The 14,786-nt window shown below is 48.6% G+C and overlaps 1 protein-coding gene and 1 long non-coding RNA gene across 5 annotated transcripts in view; one reads left to right on the plus strand and one right to left on the minus strand.

The window, feature by feature from the left end:
* Nucleotides 1-1,247: 1,247 nt before the first annotated feature.
* Nucleotides 1,248-14,786, minus strand: part of NINJ2 (ninjurin 2) — a 46,576-nt gene continuing 33,037 nt past the window's right edge. The window contains exons 2-4 of one of the 3 annotated variants that reach the window (XM_013092009.5): nt 4,138-4,369; nt 3,211-3,406; nt 1,248-2,313 (exon numbers count right to left, since the gene is read on the minus strand). In XM_013092009.5, coding sequence (XP_012947463.3) covers nt 3,243-3,406; nt 4,138-4,369 — 396 coding nt within the window. In that variant the 3' untranslated portion in view covers nt 1,248-2,313; nt 3,211-3,242. The remainder of the gene's footprint in view (nt 2,314-3,210; nt 3,407-4,137; nt 4,370-14,786) is intronic. The other 2 variants (XM_072039782.1, XM_005011468.6) reach the window with 2 other exon arrangements.
* Nucleotides 5,472-8,024, plus strand: LOC106014534 (uncharacterized). Of its 2 annotated transcripts, XR_003498924.3 has the most exons (3): nt 5,472-5,544; nt 7,062-7,215; nt 7,839-8,024. It is a non-coding gene; the product is annotated as an uncharacterized lncRNA (long non-coding RNA). The 2 variants fall into 2 exon arrangements; XR_011810146.1 differs by lacking the exon at nt 5,472-5,544 and having other exon boundaries at nt 6,944-7,215.

The following is a 14,786-nucleotide window of genomic DNA, read 5'->3' on the forward strand; positions in this document are numbered from 1 at the left end:
GAAGTTGTCTCTCCTGCGAGCAGGGGATGATTCCTGCAGAAGGCTGCAGGTGAGAGCCTAGACCCAAGCCGGGTGCTTGGCACTACCTGTGCCAATGGGCAGCCAGCTCTTTAATGGCAGCTGCTTACTGGGATTAAAATTCAGCCCCTTTTTACTTCAGCTCTGCCTCCTGTGGGTATAAAAAGCTTGGCACAAACGGGGGTCAGACAGAGAGAAGGAAAAAGGCAGCCAAGGTTGCTAATGACTCCGATCCCATTAAAATGGGGAACGGTAATTCAAGGTGACAGGGGAGAAGCGTTCCAGCACGCTGCCAGTCCTCTGCTCCCCTCTGCCAGCTATCGGGAATCCCTCTCCACGCGGGCCAGCCTCGCTCGCCGCCGTACCTGACTTGGCAGCTCTCTGAGACCGTGATGCTGAAGTTAAAGGTCTGGTAATGAATTTCCCCTTGCTGCGTCTTTCTCAGATGAGCCTTTCTTTTTGTTGCATTCACTCATCAATGCTAACTGCTTTGCTTGGAGCAGTGACTGACAGGATTTGGGATCTGCAGACAGGGTACACAATTTTTTGCCCTTTCATCAACCCAGCTGGCCAGCAGTGGCCCTTTGCTGATGGTTTTCCAGCATTTCTGCCTCTCCAGTGAAGGCTGTCTCTGGAGTGAAGGGTCTCTCTGGAGGAGAGCAGGGTAACAGAGGCATCTCAGGTACACCCACCCCCATTTGCTGTCGGTATCAGCAGAGACTGAGGACCAAGACAGGCAGCAAACTCCCTGCCACCCCAGACCTGTCACCCCCAGGACAAAGTGGCAGGTGAGTCTTTGCCTGATGCACAGAACAGACCAAGACGGTGCTCAACTTCGCTAATTAAAATTCTGGAAAGTAACATAATTGTTCTTTGCCACCTGCACTTTCTACACAACTGCCCTGCAGCTGCAAAAAAGCCCCTGTGATTTGCAGCCACAACCCGATGTTGCCTGTAGCCTTACTCAGGTGCTGTTGTTGGCAAGGTCGCTCATGATCTCCCTGCAAAAGAAGGGCCACCCCTAAACAGAAATCTTGTTCTGTGAACTCAGATATGGAGTATAAATGGAATCTGCCCGTATCTTTAAATATCTTATCATATAATATTTTTTGAAGTGTCAGTCACTCCTGGTAGCTCCTGAAGACGGGTATGTGGAAATTTCCATGTCAGTTCTTTCCCAGTGGTGGTAAGAGCATGCAAAATGAAACAGCCAGATTGATTCTGCCATATGAAGGAAAAAAAAATCATTTAATAATCAGAAAAGCATATCATTATTTAAACAGGATTATGCCAGGCTACTAAAATATCCATTTTAGCATGATTACATAATTACAAAATTTAGGATCCAACATTTTTACTCTTTCAACAAAAAATCTGAAAAATCAGTAATTCAAAGACATTTTATAAGGAAAAATGTTGCAGTACAAGAGAGTTCCCAATATTGTTAATGTGAAGATTAGATATTTAAAAACATATATGTTAGTGATAACACCTTATATGATGGTGATTTATTTATAAAGTAATACACTATTCATTTGTCATTTCCCATCGTGGCAATTAAGCCTAGGATGCCTCATTAGGTATAATGTTTTTCTCCTACCTATTGTCAGGCTGCTCAGACAGCATTCCTGATGGGTCCCTGGCAATGACATCAGATCATAATATTTTCTGTCATTGTTACTTTCCCAATGCTGGAAATATATGATTGTTTTCATAACTGTTTCTCATTTAATTTTATTTTTAAACAACTAGGAAAATAGTTGAACTCTTTTTAGCCATGCTGACATACACACACTTCCCTATCCTCCCATGAGAACATTTTTTTTTCGTTTGAGAAATCCGTTCCTACATTTGGGAGGTAAACTATTAGACAGCACTGCTTTAAATATAGCAAATTATGCCTGAGCCAAAAAGCTGGACATTTTCTGTTTATTTATCCTACAAAGTAAATTGTCCGGTCTTCTCTACAAAATGAGCCAATGCTGGATATGTGAAGCAGGCAGCTAAAATACGAGATGAGATTTACAGAAGTACGCTTTGAAATCGTGTACCTGCTGCTGTTCCTGCAGCTTTCTCTAGAAATCGCTGCAAAGTTTGCTCTAGTTTCAGATAGCAGTGGAAGCTGTCACCCTTGCAGAACTGTGTGAACGTCACAGCAAGGGGCTGCCATGCCAGGAAGCGCGGACAGGTTCTGAAAGTTTCACCCGGTTCTCTGCATTCATTGACGGGGTCCTGCCGAGGTGGTGCAAACACAGAGGGGAGCTTCCAGCCACCTCCAGGCACGTGGCTCAGGTCCTGCGGGACAAACAGAAACACCGTGAGGTCGGGGCAGGCCCCTCCATGCCACACAGGCAGGGGGGCACACAGGATGGAGCAGGTCACTCGGCACCACGGCCACCACTGTGCATGGGGGCTGCAGCTCCTCAGCGCTCCCACCCCGCTAGGCCCCAAGGCAGCGGTGTTTTATGCAGGATTTGGGCCTTCATGGTGAGTCCCAAACGCTTCCTCCCTCGTCGTGTCATGCGTCTATCAAGCTTTCTTGCTGGCTGTTGCCCCAGTTTATTCCTTCTAAGCTGTGTTTACACATGGCAGGACAAGTAAGCAAGACATTCCAACTTTGCTTCTTGACCTAAAGGACTTTTGACCTAAGAAGATGCCATTCCTTCATCTGACCTGACTTCTGAACCCGAGTGTTTGGTTGGACTCATTCACAAGGCTCTCTCCTGAAAATAAGAGTTAGCTTCTTAAAATGGTCCCCGCCAAACCACACTGGTCATGGTTAAGAGCCCCTTTCCCCACTGCCTCCCCTTTCCCCACTGCCTCCCAAGCGCCTTCCCTTTTTTCTACTCAGATAATGCTGCATCTTCGGATACCTCCCAGAATAAGCCCGGTTGTCTTTCCCAGATTTAGCCCTAGATCACAACTGCTATCGGTATGTAGCATGAGATCCACAGTCTTCAGAAACCCCATCAGTCAGGGTGTTTCGTGTTCTCGCTTTACAGACCAAGCAAGGAAATTCTCCTTCTATTGAACAAGGAAATTGTTCAATGACCCTGGGTGCCCGCAGGACAACAGCACGCCCCTGGAAAGGCTTTGTGTGTCCGTGCAGCATTGCCTTCTGCTTCTCCACCTTGCAATGATGCTTTCTGAGGCTGAGAGCCCCTCCGGGGGCTGGCAGTGATGGGGACTCACCCCTTTCTTACCTGGCTCCATTGCCCCTTGACTTAATAAGGTCGAAAATTCCTGGTAGGGTAGAGGCCTGTCTTCTGCACCCCAAAGGCTGTGATGAAGATGTTGATGATGACTGTGATGAAGATGAGAGCCGTGGCAGTATTGTTGAGTATATTCAGGCGGGGTTGCTTTGCAACGTCATTCAGGTTCAGGCGAGCTGTGTGATTTGGTGCAAAAACAAAACATGATTTGTGTCTTGACTTCAAGTCCCCCAGCCCCTGCACACCTTTCCTGCTTGGTAAATGTCTGTCATGGCCCTGGACACAGCAGCCACAGAGCTGGGGGAATAGTCCCAGGAGCTTTACAGTGGCCACAGCCTTCCCTACAACAAGGTAGGAGGACAGAGCAGGGGAAAACCATCTTCCTTTTATGTCACCTGTCTCTTTTTGCCATGTAAATGCCATGGCCCTACAATGAGCAACCCAAAGCAGCCGAGTCACTGCTGCATGCTGGCCAGGCACATGCCACGAGACACCCACTGCATGGCCGTGGGATGTGCCAAGGTAAGGCTGGGTGATGCAGGGGACAAGGCTGGAAACATCCTGCTATGGTTGGGCCTCAGGACTTTCCGTGGCCTCAGATCCCATATCCCCTATAAGAAAGCTCATAGGATATACAGGAAAAGGTAGCATTCTGCTCACTTTTAACAGTGGGCACATGTTTGAGACTCAAATGCAAGAACTCCCATGTCAGATGGAGCACTGGGCAAGCCTACCTGAAACACTGGTGTTAACATACTGTCTATGTGGCAGTAGAACTGTGGAATTGGTTAAATGTGAGGATAATGAAGAGTTAATGAATGAATGGCTTGGGGAAAGGGGCTTCTCCCTCCCACCCCTTTGCCAGCAGCACCGTGCAAGGGCATGCACATCTCGACAGCCACCTTACCGCTGATGATGAGGAGAATCCCGATCACCACCTGGAAGAAGAGGGAGATGCTGATGAGCACGATGAGGGTGATGTAGTACTGGAAGGAAGCCCCCTGCTCCAGCACCGCTTTGAGCTGGGTGACGTTCGCCATGAACAGCGCCACGTCCAGCATGCTCTCCGCCACGCTCTTCTTCGTCGCGTAGTGGTTGATGTTCATCGGGCCGCTCATCCGGAGGTGAGGATTCGTGCCCTGGGGAGGAGAGAGAAACCACATGAACTGGTGCGATTCCTAAGCCAACAGGACCCTCTATTCTGCCTTGTCATGGGGTTTATCTAGAAAGCCTGGGAAAGTTACAGCTTCATGTTTTAAACGTGGTGAGAGCACCCAAATTTCTTTCACAGTCGTCTCATGGTGTTAATAGGCACAAAACACAAGCAGTGATCAAGATCTCAGCAAGGCTAGAAAAACACTGGGAATTTGTGTGGAAAACAAGCTTGTCCAGAGATAAAATAGCATAGATTACCCAGAGACAGGGATTTTACAAGCAATATTAAATTCTCTTCCTTCAGGGCACAGACAAGCCTCAAACTTCAGGGGGCTTAAAGAGAGATCTTCTTTTTCAGTCGGGTGTTCAAAGGGCTGTCAGTGGCTGGGCTTTGGATCTTCTCTGAATGCTTGTTCCTAGCTACTAGCTTAGACAAAATACTAGAGCAGATGTGACAATCCATGTTTTTTTTTGTCTGTTTCTGAAACCCATTTCTTCAAAACGTCAGGCACCAAAATGCTTGGAGACAAGGGGTGGGATTCATCACACCTAACCTGAACTAACCATTCAGGTATGGTTTTTGTCAGGGGAGAGAAACAGGTATTTACAAGGGATAGGTCATCTGGTTGCTTTTAACCTAATTACAAGGTGTAGGTCATCTGGCTGCTTTTAGCCATCCACTTTTTCTCTATCACCCTTAAGTAAGCTCCTCCATCAGCTGCCTTGCCCCAAATGATGAAAGGACAACGAGATGGAGGAGACAAGTGTTTTCAGCTCACTCAGAGTGCCATCAGCTGATTAAAAACAAACAAACAAACAAACAAAACAAAACAAACAAAAAAAAAAAACAGCAAAGGCAACAATAACAAAAGGTTTGAATATATCTGCAGCAAGCTATGATCATTGTCAAAAATAAATTAAAAAAAAATCGATAACAACAATGTGCCAATGTAGCAGACAGGCTTCAGTTCTGGGTAATCAGCCTCCTGTCAGCTGTTAGTGAGTGAGGGTTGGCAGCCTTGCCCTCAGTGCTGATGGACGACCCTATAAATCTGGAGAAAAGGGCCAGGTGTGGTTCTGAAGGGCCTTTTTTGTTCAGAGTGGCAGAAGAGATGTCTCCAGGCGTGTACTGGAAGTAGGGCTGTGCCTTTGTCGAGTGGTGAGTGCTCCTTTGGTCCATTTGTCTCTGATAAAGCACAAAATGTAATCTTTTCCTCCAGGCAGAGCACTAGAGAAAAATGATGGCTAGTGCTCCATGCTGCTGCCTCTGGTCTCCTTGTGTGTCCCTGGGCAACGCTGGCTTTTCCTGCGCTGAGCAGAGCCAGCGAACCTGGGAGAGCCTTGTGCGGGTTTGTCATTGCGATAGGGACCAGGTTTCAGAGGGGGGTTGTGGCTATGCCAGATACTGCCCTTGTGTGAGGAAAGATGTGCAGGAAGGGTTATGTCCTGTTGGAATGAGTGATGAAGTGTGGTCACCTATGAAGGGGCCGGCTTTGGGGGTAGGAATGTGCTTTTGAGGATATTTATTTATTTTTTTGATAGTTTCAAGCACATAATTCTTGTGGTTTCTAATCCTGAAGCAGCTGTGGTTAAGAGGCTCTTTTGCAGAGCCTGTATTTCTTGCTGTGGAAAGCAGAAGGTAAAGGATGCTGGAAGGAGATAAAAGTAGAAGAGTGGGGAGCCTGTAAAAACTTTAAGGCAGTGGGGGGGCAGGGGTTCAGGGCTTCTTAACATTGCTGTCTGATGTCTGGGGCAACAGAAAAGAGGTATCATGTCTGGGAAAAGGAGGCCAGCAAAAGGTCTGACTGTGGGAATATCTTAAAATCCTAGATTTAGGTATGACCTGCTCTCAGCTGACTTACAAGTACATGAGCCTGTCACAACAGAGTGACGCCCACACCCAGTAATGCCAGGTTTGAGACTTGGTCTCTTTTAGCATGTTTTCATCCTCATCTCTGAGGTCTGCCTTCTGCCCAGCAGCGCTACAATGCTGGGCATTGACAATTTATCTCTGTGTAATGATGAGTTAAGGATGCCAGAACAAGGACTCTGTACAAACCAGACAAAGCTTTTGTCAAACAAGTGACTGGCACAAGGAGGCTGAGACATCTGTTCCCAGCAGCTTATGTGGAGACAAATAAGGCAAGTCAGTCCTTTTTGAATAAAATCTCTTCCTCCTCCTGAGCTGCCAGCTCCTTTACCTGTAGCGAGAATTGGGGCAGAGTTGCAATGTGCTGAGCTGTGTCACAGACGAACAGGCTATGAAAGTAGTTTTCATGTGGTCTTTTCTCATATGAGTGAGCATAATGGCATGCACCTCTGTTCAGGAGATGATATAGCAGGCAGGAAAAGCTGCTGCTCTCCTACGTGGAGCTGCTGGATCTGGGAAATCCTTGCACTGAGCAGTTAAAAAACAAAAAACAAACAAACAAAAAAACCCCAAGTGATTCCTGTTATGAAGTTCTGTTGGCCCTGACCTGGTAGATCAACAAAGGTGGCCAAAAGGTTACTAGATGGTGAAAGCTGGGCGCCAGGCTTATGCGAAGGCAGCTAAGCAATCAGCCAGTCTGCAGAAGTGCTTACACTGCAGAAGGCCTATTGATTGCAGCTAAAGTTAGAGCAATCCAGCTCCTCTATGGATTCCGCCCTTACCGAGTGCTCTGTCTGGCCCAGCAGCCACAAATGCAGACCTGGAGTGTCCGATAGCATGAGGCTTAAGCAGAGCAGCAGTCTTCAGAGAGCTGGTGTTTCGATTGCTGTGGGAGGATGGCATTGACGGGGTGCCAGTGCTGTAGCTGACACCAGCTAACCACTGCATCTGTGGGCAAGGGTAAGAAAGCTGTGACTGTCTCTCCTGTTTTATTCCTGGGCTGCTGCTGTGTGTGCAAAGCTCTCGAAATGGGACCGATGCTGCTCTTGCTTTGCCTCAAAGTTCAGTCCTCTGATGGCTGTGCTCCAGGAGCTGATTCATGAGCAGCTTGTGTTTCCCGCAGCAGGATTGCCCAGGGAGCTGCAGGGGGTTATGTGGGATCGCTGGGGAGATTGTGATTCCCTTTTGGCAAGCAGAGACCTAAGGCAAGCCACAGGACGTACCTGAAGGCTTATTAATGTGACTTAGGTCATCAGGGCAGAGCTGGTGTCTTTCTAGTCGCGTTGAAAGTGTGCCCTCCTGAGAGCGGGGATCACTGCAGTATCTTCTGGATGTCTTGGCTTTCTGTATGAGACAGCCGTATTCCCCTACAGAGCCTGGGCAAGCCTCAGTCTGACCTCAGGCAAATCATTTTTGCTTTCTCTTGTGTAAATGTGGCACAGTCACGCAGATCACTGAAGGGGCTGAGTGAGGCACCCAGCGATGTTTTATAACCGGCTCTATTTTTACTCCAAGCACTCCCCTACAGACACGTGCGCTAATACTTAGCTTCCAACTTCTACTTTTATTTTTATCTTTTTTAGGAATTGGTTTACAAAGGAGGAGCAGAATATCACCACAAGTGTGTGGGGCCTACCACTTTTGACACGGGGAGCTGTCAGGCCGCAGGGCCTGTGAAGCCTGGCTCTGGCACCAGAGGGCATGCTGGCCTACACAGCTGCCTGGCGCTGCTTTGCTAACTAAATCTACCTGAAAATTTTCCACTGAAATTAGTTTTCAAGGAAATTCTTTGCTTTTTATTATTTATTTTCCTTCAAGAAATAGCTACCTTATTATGAAAGCCTTTGGAGAAGGTTCACCTACACTTTTTTTTTTTTCCAAAGCTTGCAGGTCTGCTGCAGGGGGTGAGGGGCTGAAACATTTTTTAAGTTGCTTGGAAAAGTTCTGCAAAAACCTGTGGTTCCTCTTGTATTTTTCGAGGGGAAGGAGGAGGGGAACACAGAGCAGATCTAATTGCAAAACCTGTGGGTTTTGTGACCCTCTCCTTGGGGGAGGAGAGGCTGAAAGAGACAGTGGGACGGGGTGAAGTTGAGAAGTATGTGGATGATAATCCTCTTCGTGGGAGCGCTCTGGCAGAGGGGCTGTCTGAGGAGCAGCTATATTACCAGCCGTCCTTTCCAAGGGAAATGCTGGAGGGTGCCAAAGCAAACAGAGGCGTGAAGGCAGGCCCTGCACGCAGAGGGGTAGGTGCGGAGGCTCGCACTGCGGGGATGGCAGCTGATAAACAGCCGCACACAGGCGAGCACACACAGGCACGCACCGGGCATCAGGCACCAGGGAAAACCCGGGGTGTTTTTCCACAGTATTTGCCAGTTGGCAGCCGCAGAAGTACTTTGTAAACATCAGCTGCTGAAGGTTAAAGCACACAGAAACTCATCATTTTGCGAGGCAGGAGAGGAGCACTGTTTCCCTTCTGCACGCAGGAGGCAGAGATGGAAAGCCCTGCTCTAAAGCCCTGCTCTAAGTCAATGCTTCTGTGTGCACGGTTATTAGCTGCTCTGCTTTTCCAGCTCAGTTCCTGCAGCTCCAAATCACTTCACTTGGGATGAAGGGAGCCAATTTCAATATTTTTGGCATATATGCCACGTCTGGGCACTTGGCAGTGTTGGTGGCAGCACGGGGAGCAGCAGAGATGGCCAGACTCCTGCCCCCCAGCAGGTTGTACCTTTGTATGTCTGTCTGCAGAGGAGGGACATGCAGAGAGCACTCTGGTCAATACCAACTGTCTTGCAGACCCTGTGAGATGAGGACTGGTTATCTCCTATTTAGCCTGGCAGCAAGCACCCTGGCTGTGTTCCACAAGCAGAAGTTAGAGCAAACCCTGCCACGGCTGCTGCAGGCAAAATGAGAGCTGAGCGCTCAGGGCCAGTCCCCCTCCTCGGCCTCTACAGGGTCTGTCAGCTCGTCCAGTTGTGCTTAGGTTTTTTTTGTTTTTAATATAGCCATCTGTTCTGCTCGCTGGGGGTCCTGTCCAGAGCCAAATGGTTGTGTTGCCTTAAATTCGCATTGGATGAACCCCAGAAAATAAGTCAGGGATGCTTTCCTTGTATCTCAGGCTCTGCCCCTATGCAGGAGTGGTTCTGATCAAGACCTTTCTGATCTTTCTCTGAGGTGCCCCCACATTTCTGTGACAGGGCACTGCTCAGTGTAAAACTGACCCCAGTGGTTTAGATGAGCTTTCTTCAACCAAAAAGCAGCCTCCAGTGCAGAGGGATAGTGCCTCTTCAGAAGTGGAAACCCAGGCAAATGGCCAGCACAGATCCTGCTTGCTTGCTAAGCACCGTTCATGTTCTCCAGTCTCACTGAACTCTCCACTCGCTTTATCCACCTTCTGTATCTCATCTCACACCCACGTGCAAACCCGGTGAGCTTTCTTGGGCAGAGATGTCACCGCAGTGCAGCACCTACAGTGCTGGGACCTCACCCTTGAGCCAGCGGGTCTCTAGGTGGGACACTAATACGGGTAAAGGGACGAGCATGATGTGCTGTGAGACTGTCAGCAGAACCTCCTGGATTTACCCAGCTGAAAGGCTGGCCTCGTGTTCTCGCTGTGGCTCAGAAATGAGGCCATGCAGGAGGCTAACAGCAAAACCTACATAGAGCTAAAGGACTGGAAGTGAGTGGTGAGGTCCCCTGGCCGTGGCTGGCAGCAGAGGCGAGGAGCGGGGCGAGTCAGGAGGCCGCAGAGCCCCATGAGATGAGTGCCTCTCCTTGCTCTTGCCCTGCGGCTGACACGGCAGCAGGCTTTGCTTCCCGGCTGGCTGCGGCACTCGCAGCCTGCAGAGACCTGCTTGTCGCATCAGGCATGCGTGCACTGCGCTCCCCTTCTCCCTCTCCCCAGCTCTGCTCATCCTGCAGGACCTGCTCTGCCCCCATCTGCCTCCTCCTCGCCTCCTCCTTCTGTCTTCTCCTTCTCCATGGTTTTCTCACCGTGTGCCTCTCTCCTTGCCTTTCTCTCACACATTTTTCAGCTCCTTTTTCCTTCACTCAGGTTGCTTCTCCCTTTTCTCCCTGCCCTGCCCTCCCCTTGGCACACTGCGCTGCTCTACGGCAAGTTCCTTGAATCTGTTCGCTCTCGGATGCTGCGCACGGCTTCCCATGCTACAGGGCAGCATAAATTATGTATTGCACAAATAACTGTCTTACCAAATCTATATTAAACCCCCTCGTTAAGTGTATTTATGATACTGAATTGAAGGGATCCAGGAAATGACTGGCAGGCTGCAGAGCTGAGCTGGAATAGAAGGCAGTGTTTCTTTTCCAGGTAAGCTGGACTGAGGAAGAGGCAGGAAGGGCAACGACACTGTGGATGAAGGCTCCTTCACCAGCTCAGGAGCAAGTAGTGGGCTTGGGAGCACACGTATTTCTTGGCACCAACAGCTGGGATGTGCTGATGTGTGATCCCTGGCTGCTGAACGGGAGCAACTGGGTGTGGGCGTGCGGCAGAGGGGGGACACCTCTTTGAATGCACAGAGCTGGGAGTGCACTTGAAAGGATTAGCAGGAGCAATTATTTCCAAAGCCAGGATATAGATGCTGGAGCCTGTTCAAGTCACTTGTGTTTAGCACCCAGAGCAGAGTTATCCTGGTGACTTGGGGGGTGGGGAGAAGAAAGTAAGTGGAGGCTAAAAGCAGCTTTATGGGGGGAGAAAAAATTAAAAGTAGGTTAGCAGAGAAAATGAGTTTATAAAAAATGGAAGAGCAGCCGGGAGGCACAACAGTAACCAGTGCATTGTGCTTACAAAGCTAAACATGTTAAGATGAATCCCCAAGCTGGATGGCTTATGGCACAAAATATTAAGACAAGCTGGTTCTGATCTCAGGCTGCAGCCAGATCCAAAGAGCAGATAAGTTTATATTGATCATCTTAATTCAAAACACTCCTAGGCAAGGTCCTAAATCAGAACATCTTTCAACTCCAAGGGTGTCTGCATTCGCTGCTGAGGGTCAGGTTGATTTCTGTAACTGTGGGAGGATGGTGAGAGCTGTGCAGGGTCGGACCAAAGTGCTAGCTCCCCTCTGACTGTGGCTGGTAACAGATGCCTCAGGTAAAACTCTTAGGATGGGGTAGGCACATAGCAAGGATCCTTTGTGGTCTGGTGACCTGCAACTCAATACAGAGCTACCCAAGCCCTGGGCTGATGTTGGCTTCCATGTGAGGAAGCCCAAGGTTAACTTGTGTGTTGTCCTTTGCTGTGTGGCTTAGGTCATTTCACATGCTCTCCCTGGATCTTCATTTTCCTGTCTATAAAATAATGAGATGGCTCACACAGGGCATGTCTGGAGAGAGACATGGCTACAGATTACTGTAGAAGCATGATATGTGCCTTTGGGTATGTAATACACATGGGCTGGATTCATCAGGTAAGCCAGTGAAGCTTTTTAAACTGGGTGACTCTTATTCTCAGAGAGCTTTACTTAGTGTTTTTGCAGACAAACCTCCCTTTAAGCCACTCTGGGGTTCAGGTTCATCTGCAGGTTTTGACAGGTACATGCCCCCGGTCACCCTCAGAGAGCTCAGGGCTCCCCAGGGAAAGGGAGCTGTGACAGTCTGGCTGGAAGGAGGGGAGAATCCGACTGAGGGTTTCAGGAGAGGCAGAGCTGATGAAATCATCCATAAAGAGTGCAACTCAGGGGTTTTGGTCCCTCCATTATTTATAAGTTTATCTGCAGTGCATTTTTCTAGCTTCACGTGCTAACACTCACAACAGCCTTGTCCTGTGGGTCTGTGTCTGCCTGCTACTGCACCAGCAGCTCCAAACATACCCTGCTGATTTAGTCTCACCTGGGTGTGTGCTGTTCTTTCTTCACATTCTGCCAGGCTTAGTTTCCTTCTCTGCCAGGAAATTGAACCAATCTCTCGATCTAAAAGGGTTAAATCTATGGATTTTTGTTCAGAACAGGCATGCTCAGTTGTGTGCCAGCTGAGGCCTCGTGCCATCATGAGGAAGGGGAAAAATAAAGGTGCTGCTGCCAATCTAAGCATTCATAAGCCCTTAATCCTAATTGCTTGTATGTGTTTTGTTTTGTTTTCCTTCAGGGCTGGCCAAACTAGGTAGTGAATGTGGAAACTCGTGAGCCAGTAGTTGGGTTACAGGGAAAGATGCTTGTAGTCAGCAATGGGCAGTGAAGTATGCAGAGCAGCATCTCAAGTCTGTGCTAGGCTGCTTGGGAATGTCACATGTAGAAACAACATCATCTGTCTCCGGGAAGACTTTTAAACACATTAGGGGTGTTCTACCAAGTGGCTGTTGCTTTTTAACGTAAGACAATGCCAAGTGATGCATGGCTGTGGCTGTTCGGCTTCAATTAGTGTTAACACCCTTCCATTAAACCCTGGCAGGCAGGGCTGCCCCTTGCTTGGGAGCCTGCTGTGCCAGGAAAGGCTGCTGCTGCCTTGCCAGGGCTGGGGTGACCTGGGGCAGGCACAGGGTGCTGTGCTCGAAAGGTGCTCTGAGGGGTGAGAGGGAGCACCTCTGTGTGCTGTGGAGTACATCCATGGCTTGTATCTCCAAGCCTGGCTGAGGAACTGCAGTGCTTGTTTGCTTTGTGCCTGGTGTTGCTTTGTGTGGGGCCAGTGCGTTAGCATTTCTGCTTGTGGCTTGGTTGCTGTCCAGCTGAGGCTATTGCTCTCCTTGGATTGATTGTGGCAAGTCACTTAGCTGCATTCTAGAGGGTTTCAATGCTGCTGTTGCTAAAATGGAGAGAAATGGGATCGTGTGAGTCAAGTCAGTTCCAGGAGCTCGTGAGGCCTCAGCCTGGCCCTGAGCTGTTGTACGATATCTGTCTTGGATTCTCAGTAAAAATAAGTTTCACATCTCACATTAAGAGCTTTTTGGTACAAGAAAATCCTTCCTCTTCTGCATATGTACAGTAACTAACACCATGGGGCTCTGGTCTCCCTGTGGGCATTCCACGAGTCTGACTGCTCTCAGTCAGAGCCTGTTATCCTAATTCTATCAGATTTTAAGTGTTCTGAAGTTAAACTTCATGATGGATTTGACAGTTAGCTTGTGCAGACTGTACATGTGTGATTATTATCCATAGATGTTAGGTAAAGTTATGTGAATCTGAACCGCCAGGAAAATCCAGATGGGCTCAATGTGAGTTTTATGCTAGAACCTGTACTCCGGCCATGTGTGAGGGAAACCTGAAGCAGACAGATCCCTGAAGTGGAATGGCCTTGCATCAAAAGCCTCAAGTCTGTAAAGCTGGAATTATGAGAGCAGTCTATTAAGCTAAAAACAGGTAATTCTTTAATTAGGGGAATTGCTGGGTGAGACACATTAATGTTTAAAGCAAAGTGGCTTTGCAGGGTGAGTCCATTCCTTCAGTCTTGGTTCCTCTCCCAGCAATTTCCACAGACTTCCTGGTGTACATAAACCTGACAGTCTTCACGAAATCACTGGGAGAGCCTTCTCCCCAATTCCTGCTGAGTTGCTCACCCTCTTCTCCCTGCATAGCCCTGTGGAGCATGCTCTAGGTGTCCTTCCCTCTTCTAGAGCCTTCCAGTGGCCGAGGGAACAGGAACAGGGTGAACCGGCAGCCCTTCTCCCACACCTTCCCCAAATGGAGAAGTGTCCCAGCCATGCCCTTTTTACTGAAGTATGCAACTTAGTCTCTTTCCAGTAAATTGGAAGAAACAGAGCCATGCAATTGTGCCATCTGCTACAATTAACGTTTGGAAATTTATTCTGGGGAGAAAAAAGGCCCTGTGCAGACCCATCTACCCACAGGACAAGTGCTCTTGTGGAAAGGCAGCAGTGCAGGGCCCTGTGGGATATCCTCATGCCCCATGCAGGGCCCTGGAGGCAGCTCCTTAGTAGGCTGACCCTGGCAATGAGAGAGGGTGATGGGGCAGGAGGCAGGCAGAAGATTGCAAGAGTGGTTTTCAAATCTTTTCTTAGAGTGGATTTTCACAAACTACATAAATCCAGTAGGATCTCGATGTTGTGCAGAGGGTTCAAGCCCTGTAATTAAGCCCCTCTAAAGGCTCACTTCTCATGGAGAACCTGGCATCCTGGGCAAGGCGTTATCACTAGAGGGCACTGGGAACTAGGATGTGGGGACACAGCTAACCAGGTCACCCCGGAGCCCTTCCTTTGTGAGGAAAAGAAGAAAGACCCAACACATTTTCCTCCTGGGCACCCAGGGCTTTGTAAAGACAATCTGAGATTAGTGCTTCTGATATCATCTTGCTTTATATGGGTTTACCAACCTGAGGCATCTGAGTTGGGAAGCTTTGACTGTATTAATAATTGAGAGCTGGGCCAGCTCTATGGTGTAGGACAAACAGTAAAGTCCAGGGAGGGGATTTAAGGTGGTAATAGAGTAGATGACTTTCCTTAATTAGAAATATTAAGTTTGGCTTACCCTTCTCTTCCTGGAGTAATTTCAAGGGTGGGGTCACCCTGTTGTTTGGGTTTATAGCTTGCTATGTTGACAGAAGGATTCATAGGATGGAGTTGTTTT

Source organism: Anas platyrhynchos, chromosome 1 (assembly GCF_047663525.1).
Source record: "Anas platyrhynchos isolate ZD024472 breed Pekin duck chromosome 1, IASCAAS_PekinDuck_T2T, whole genome shotgun sequence".
NCBI lineage: Eukaryota > Metazoa > Chordata > Aves > Anseriformes > Anatidae > Anas > Anas platyrhynchos.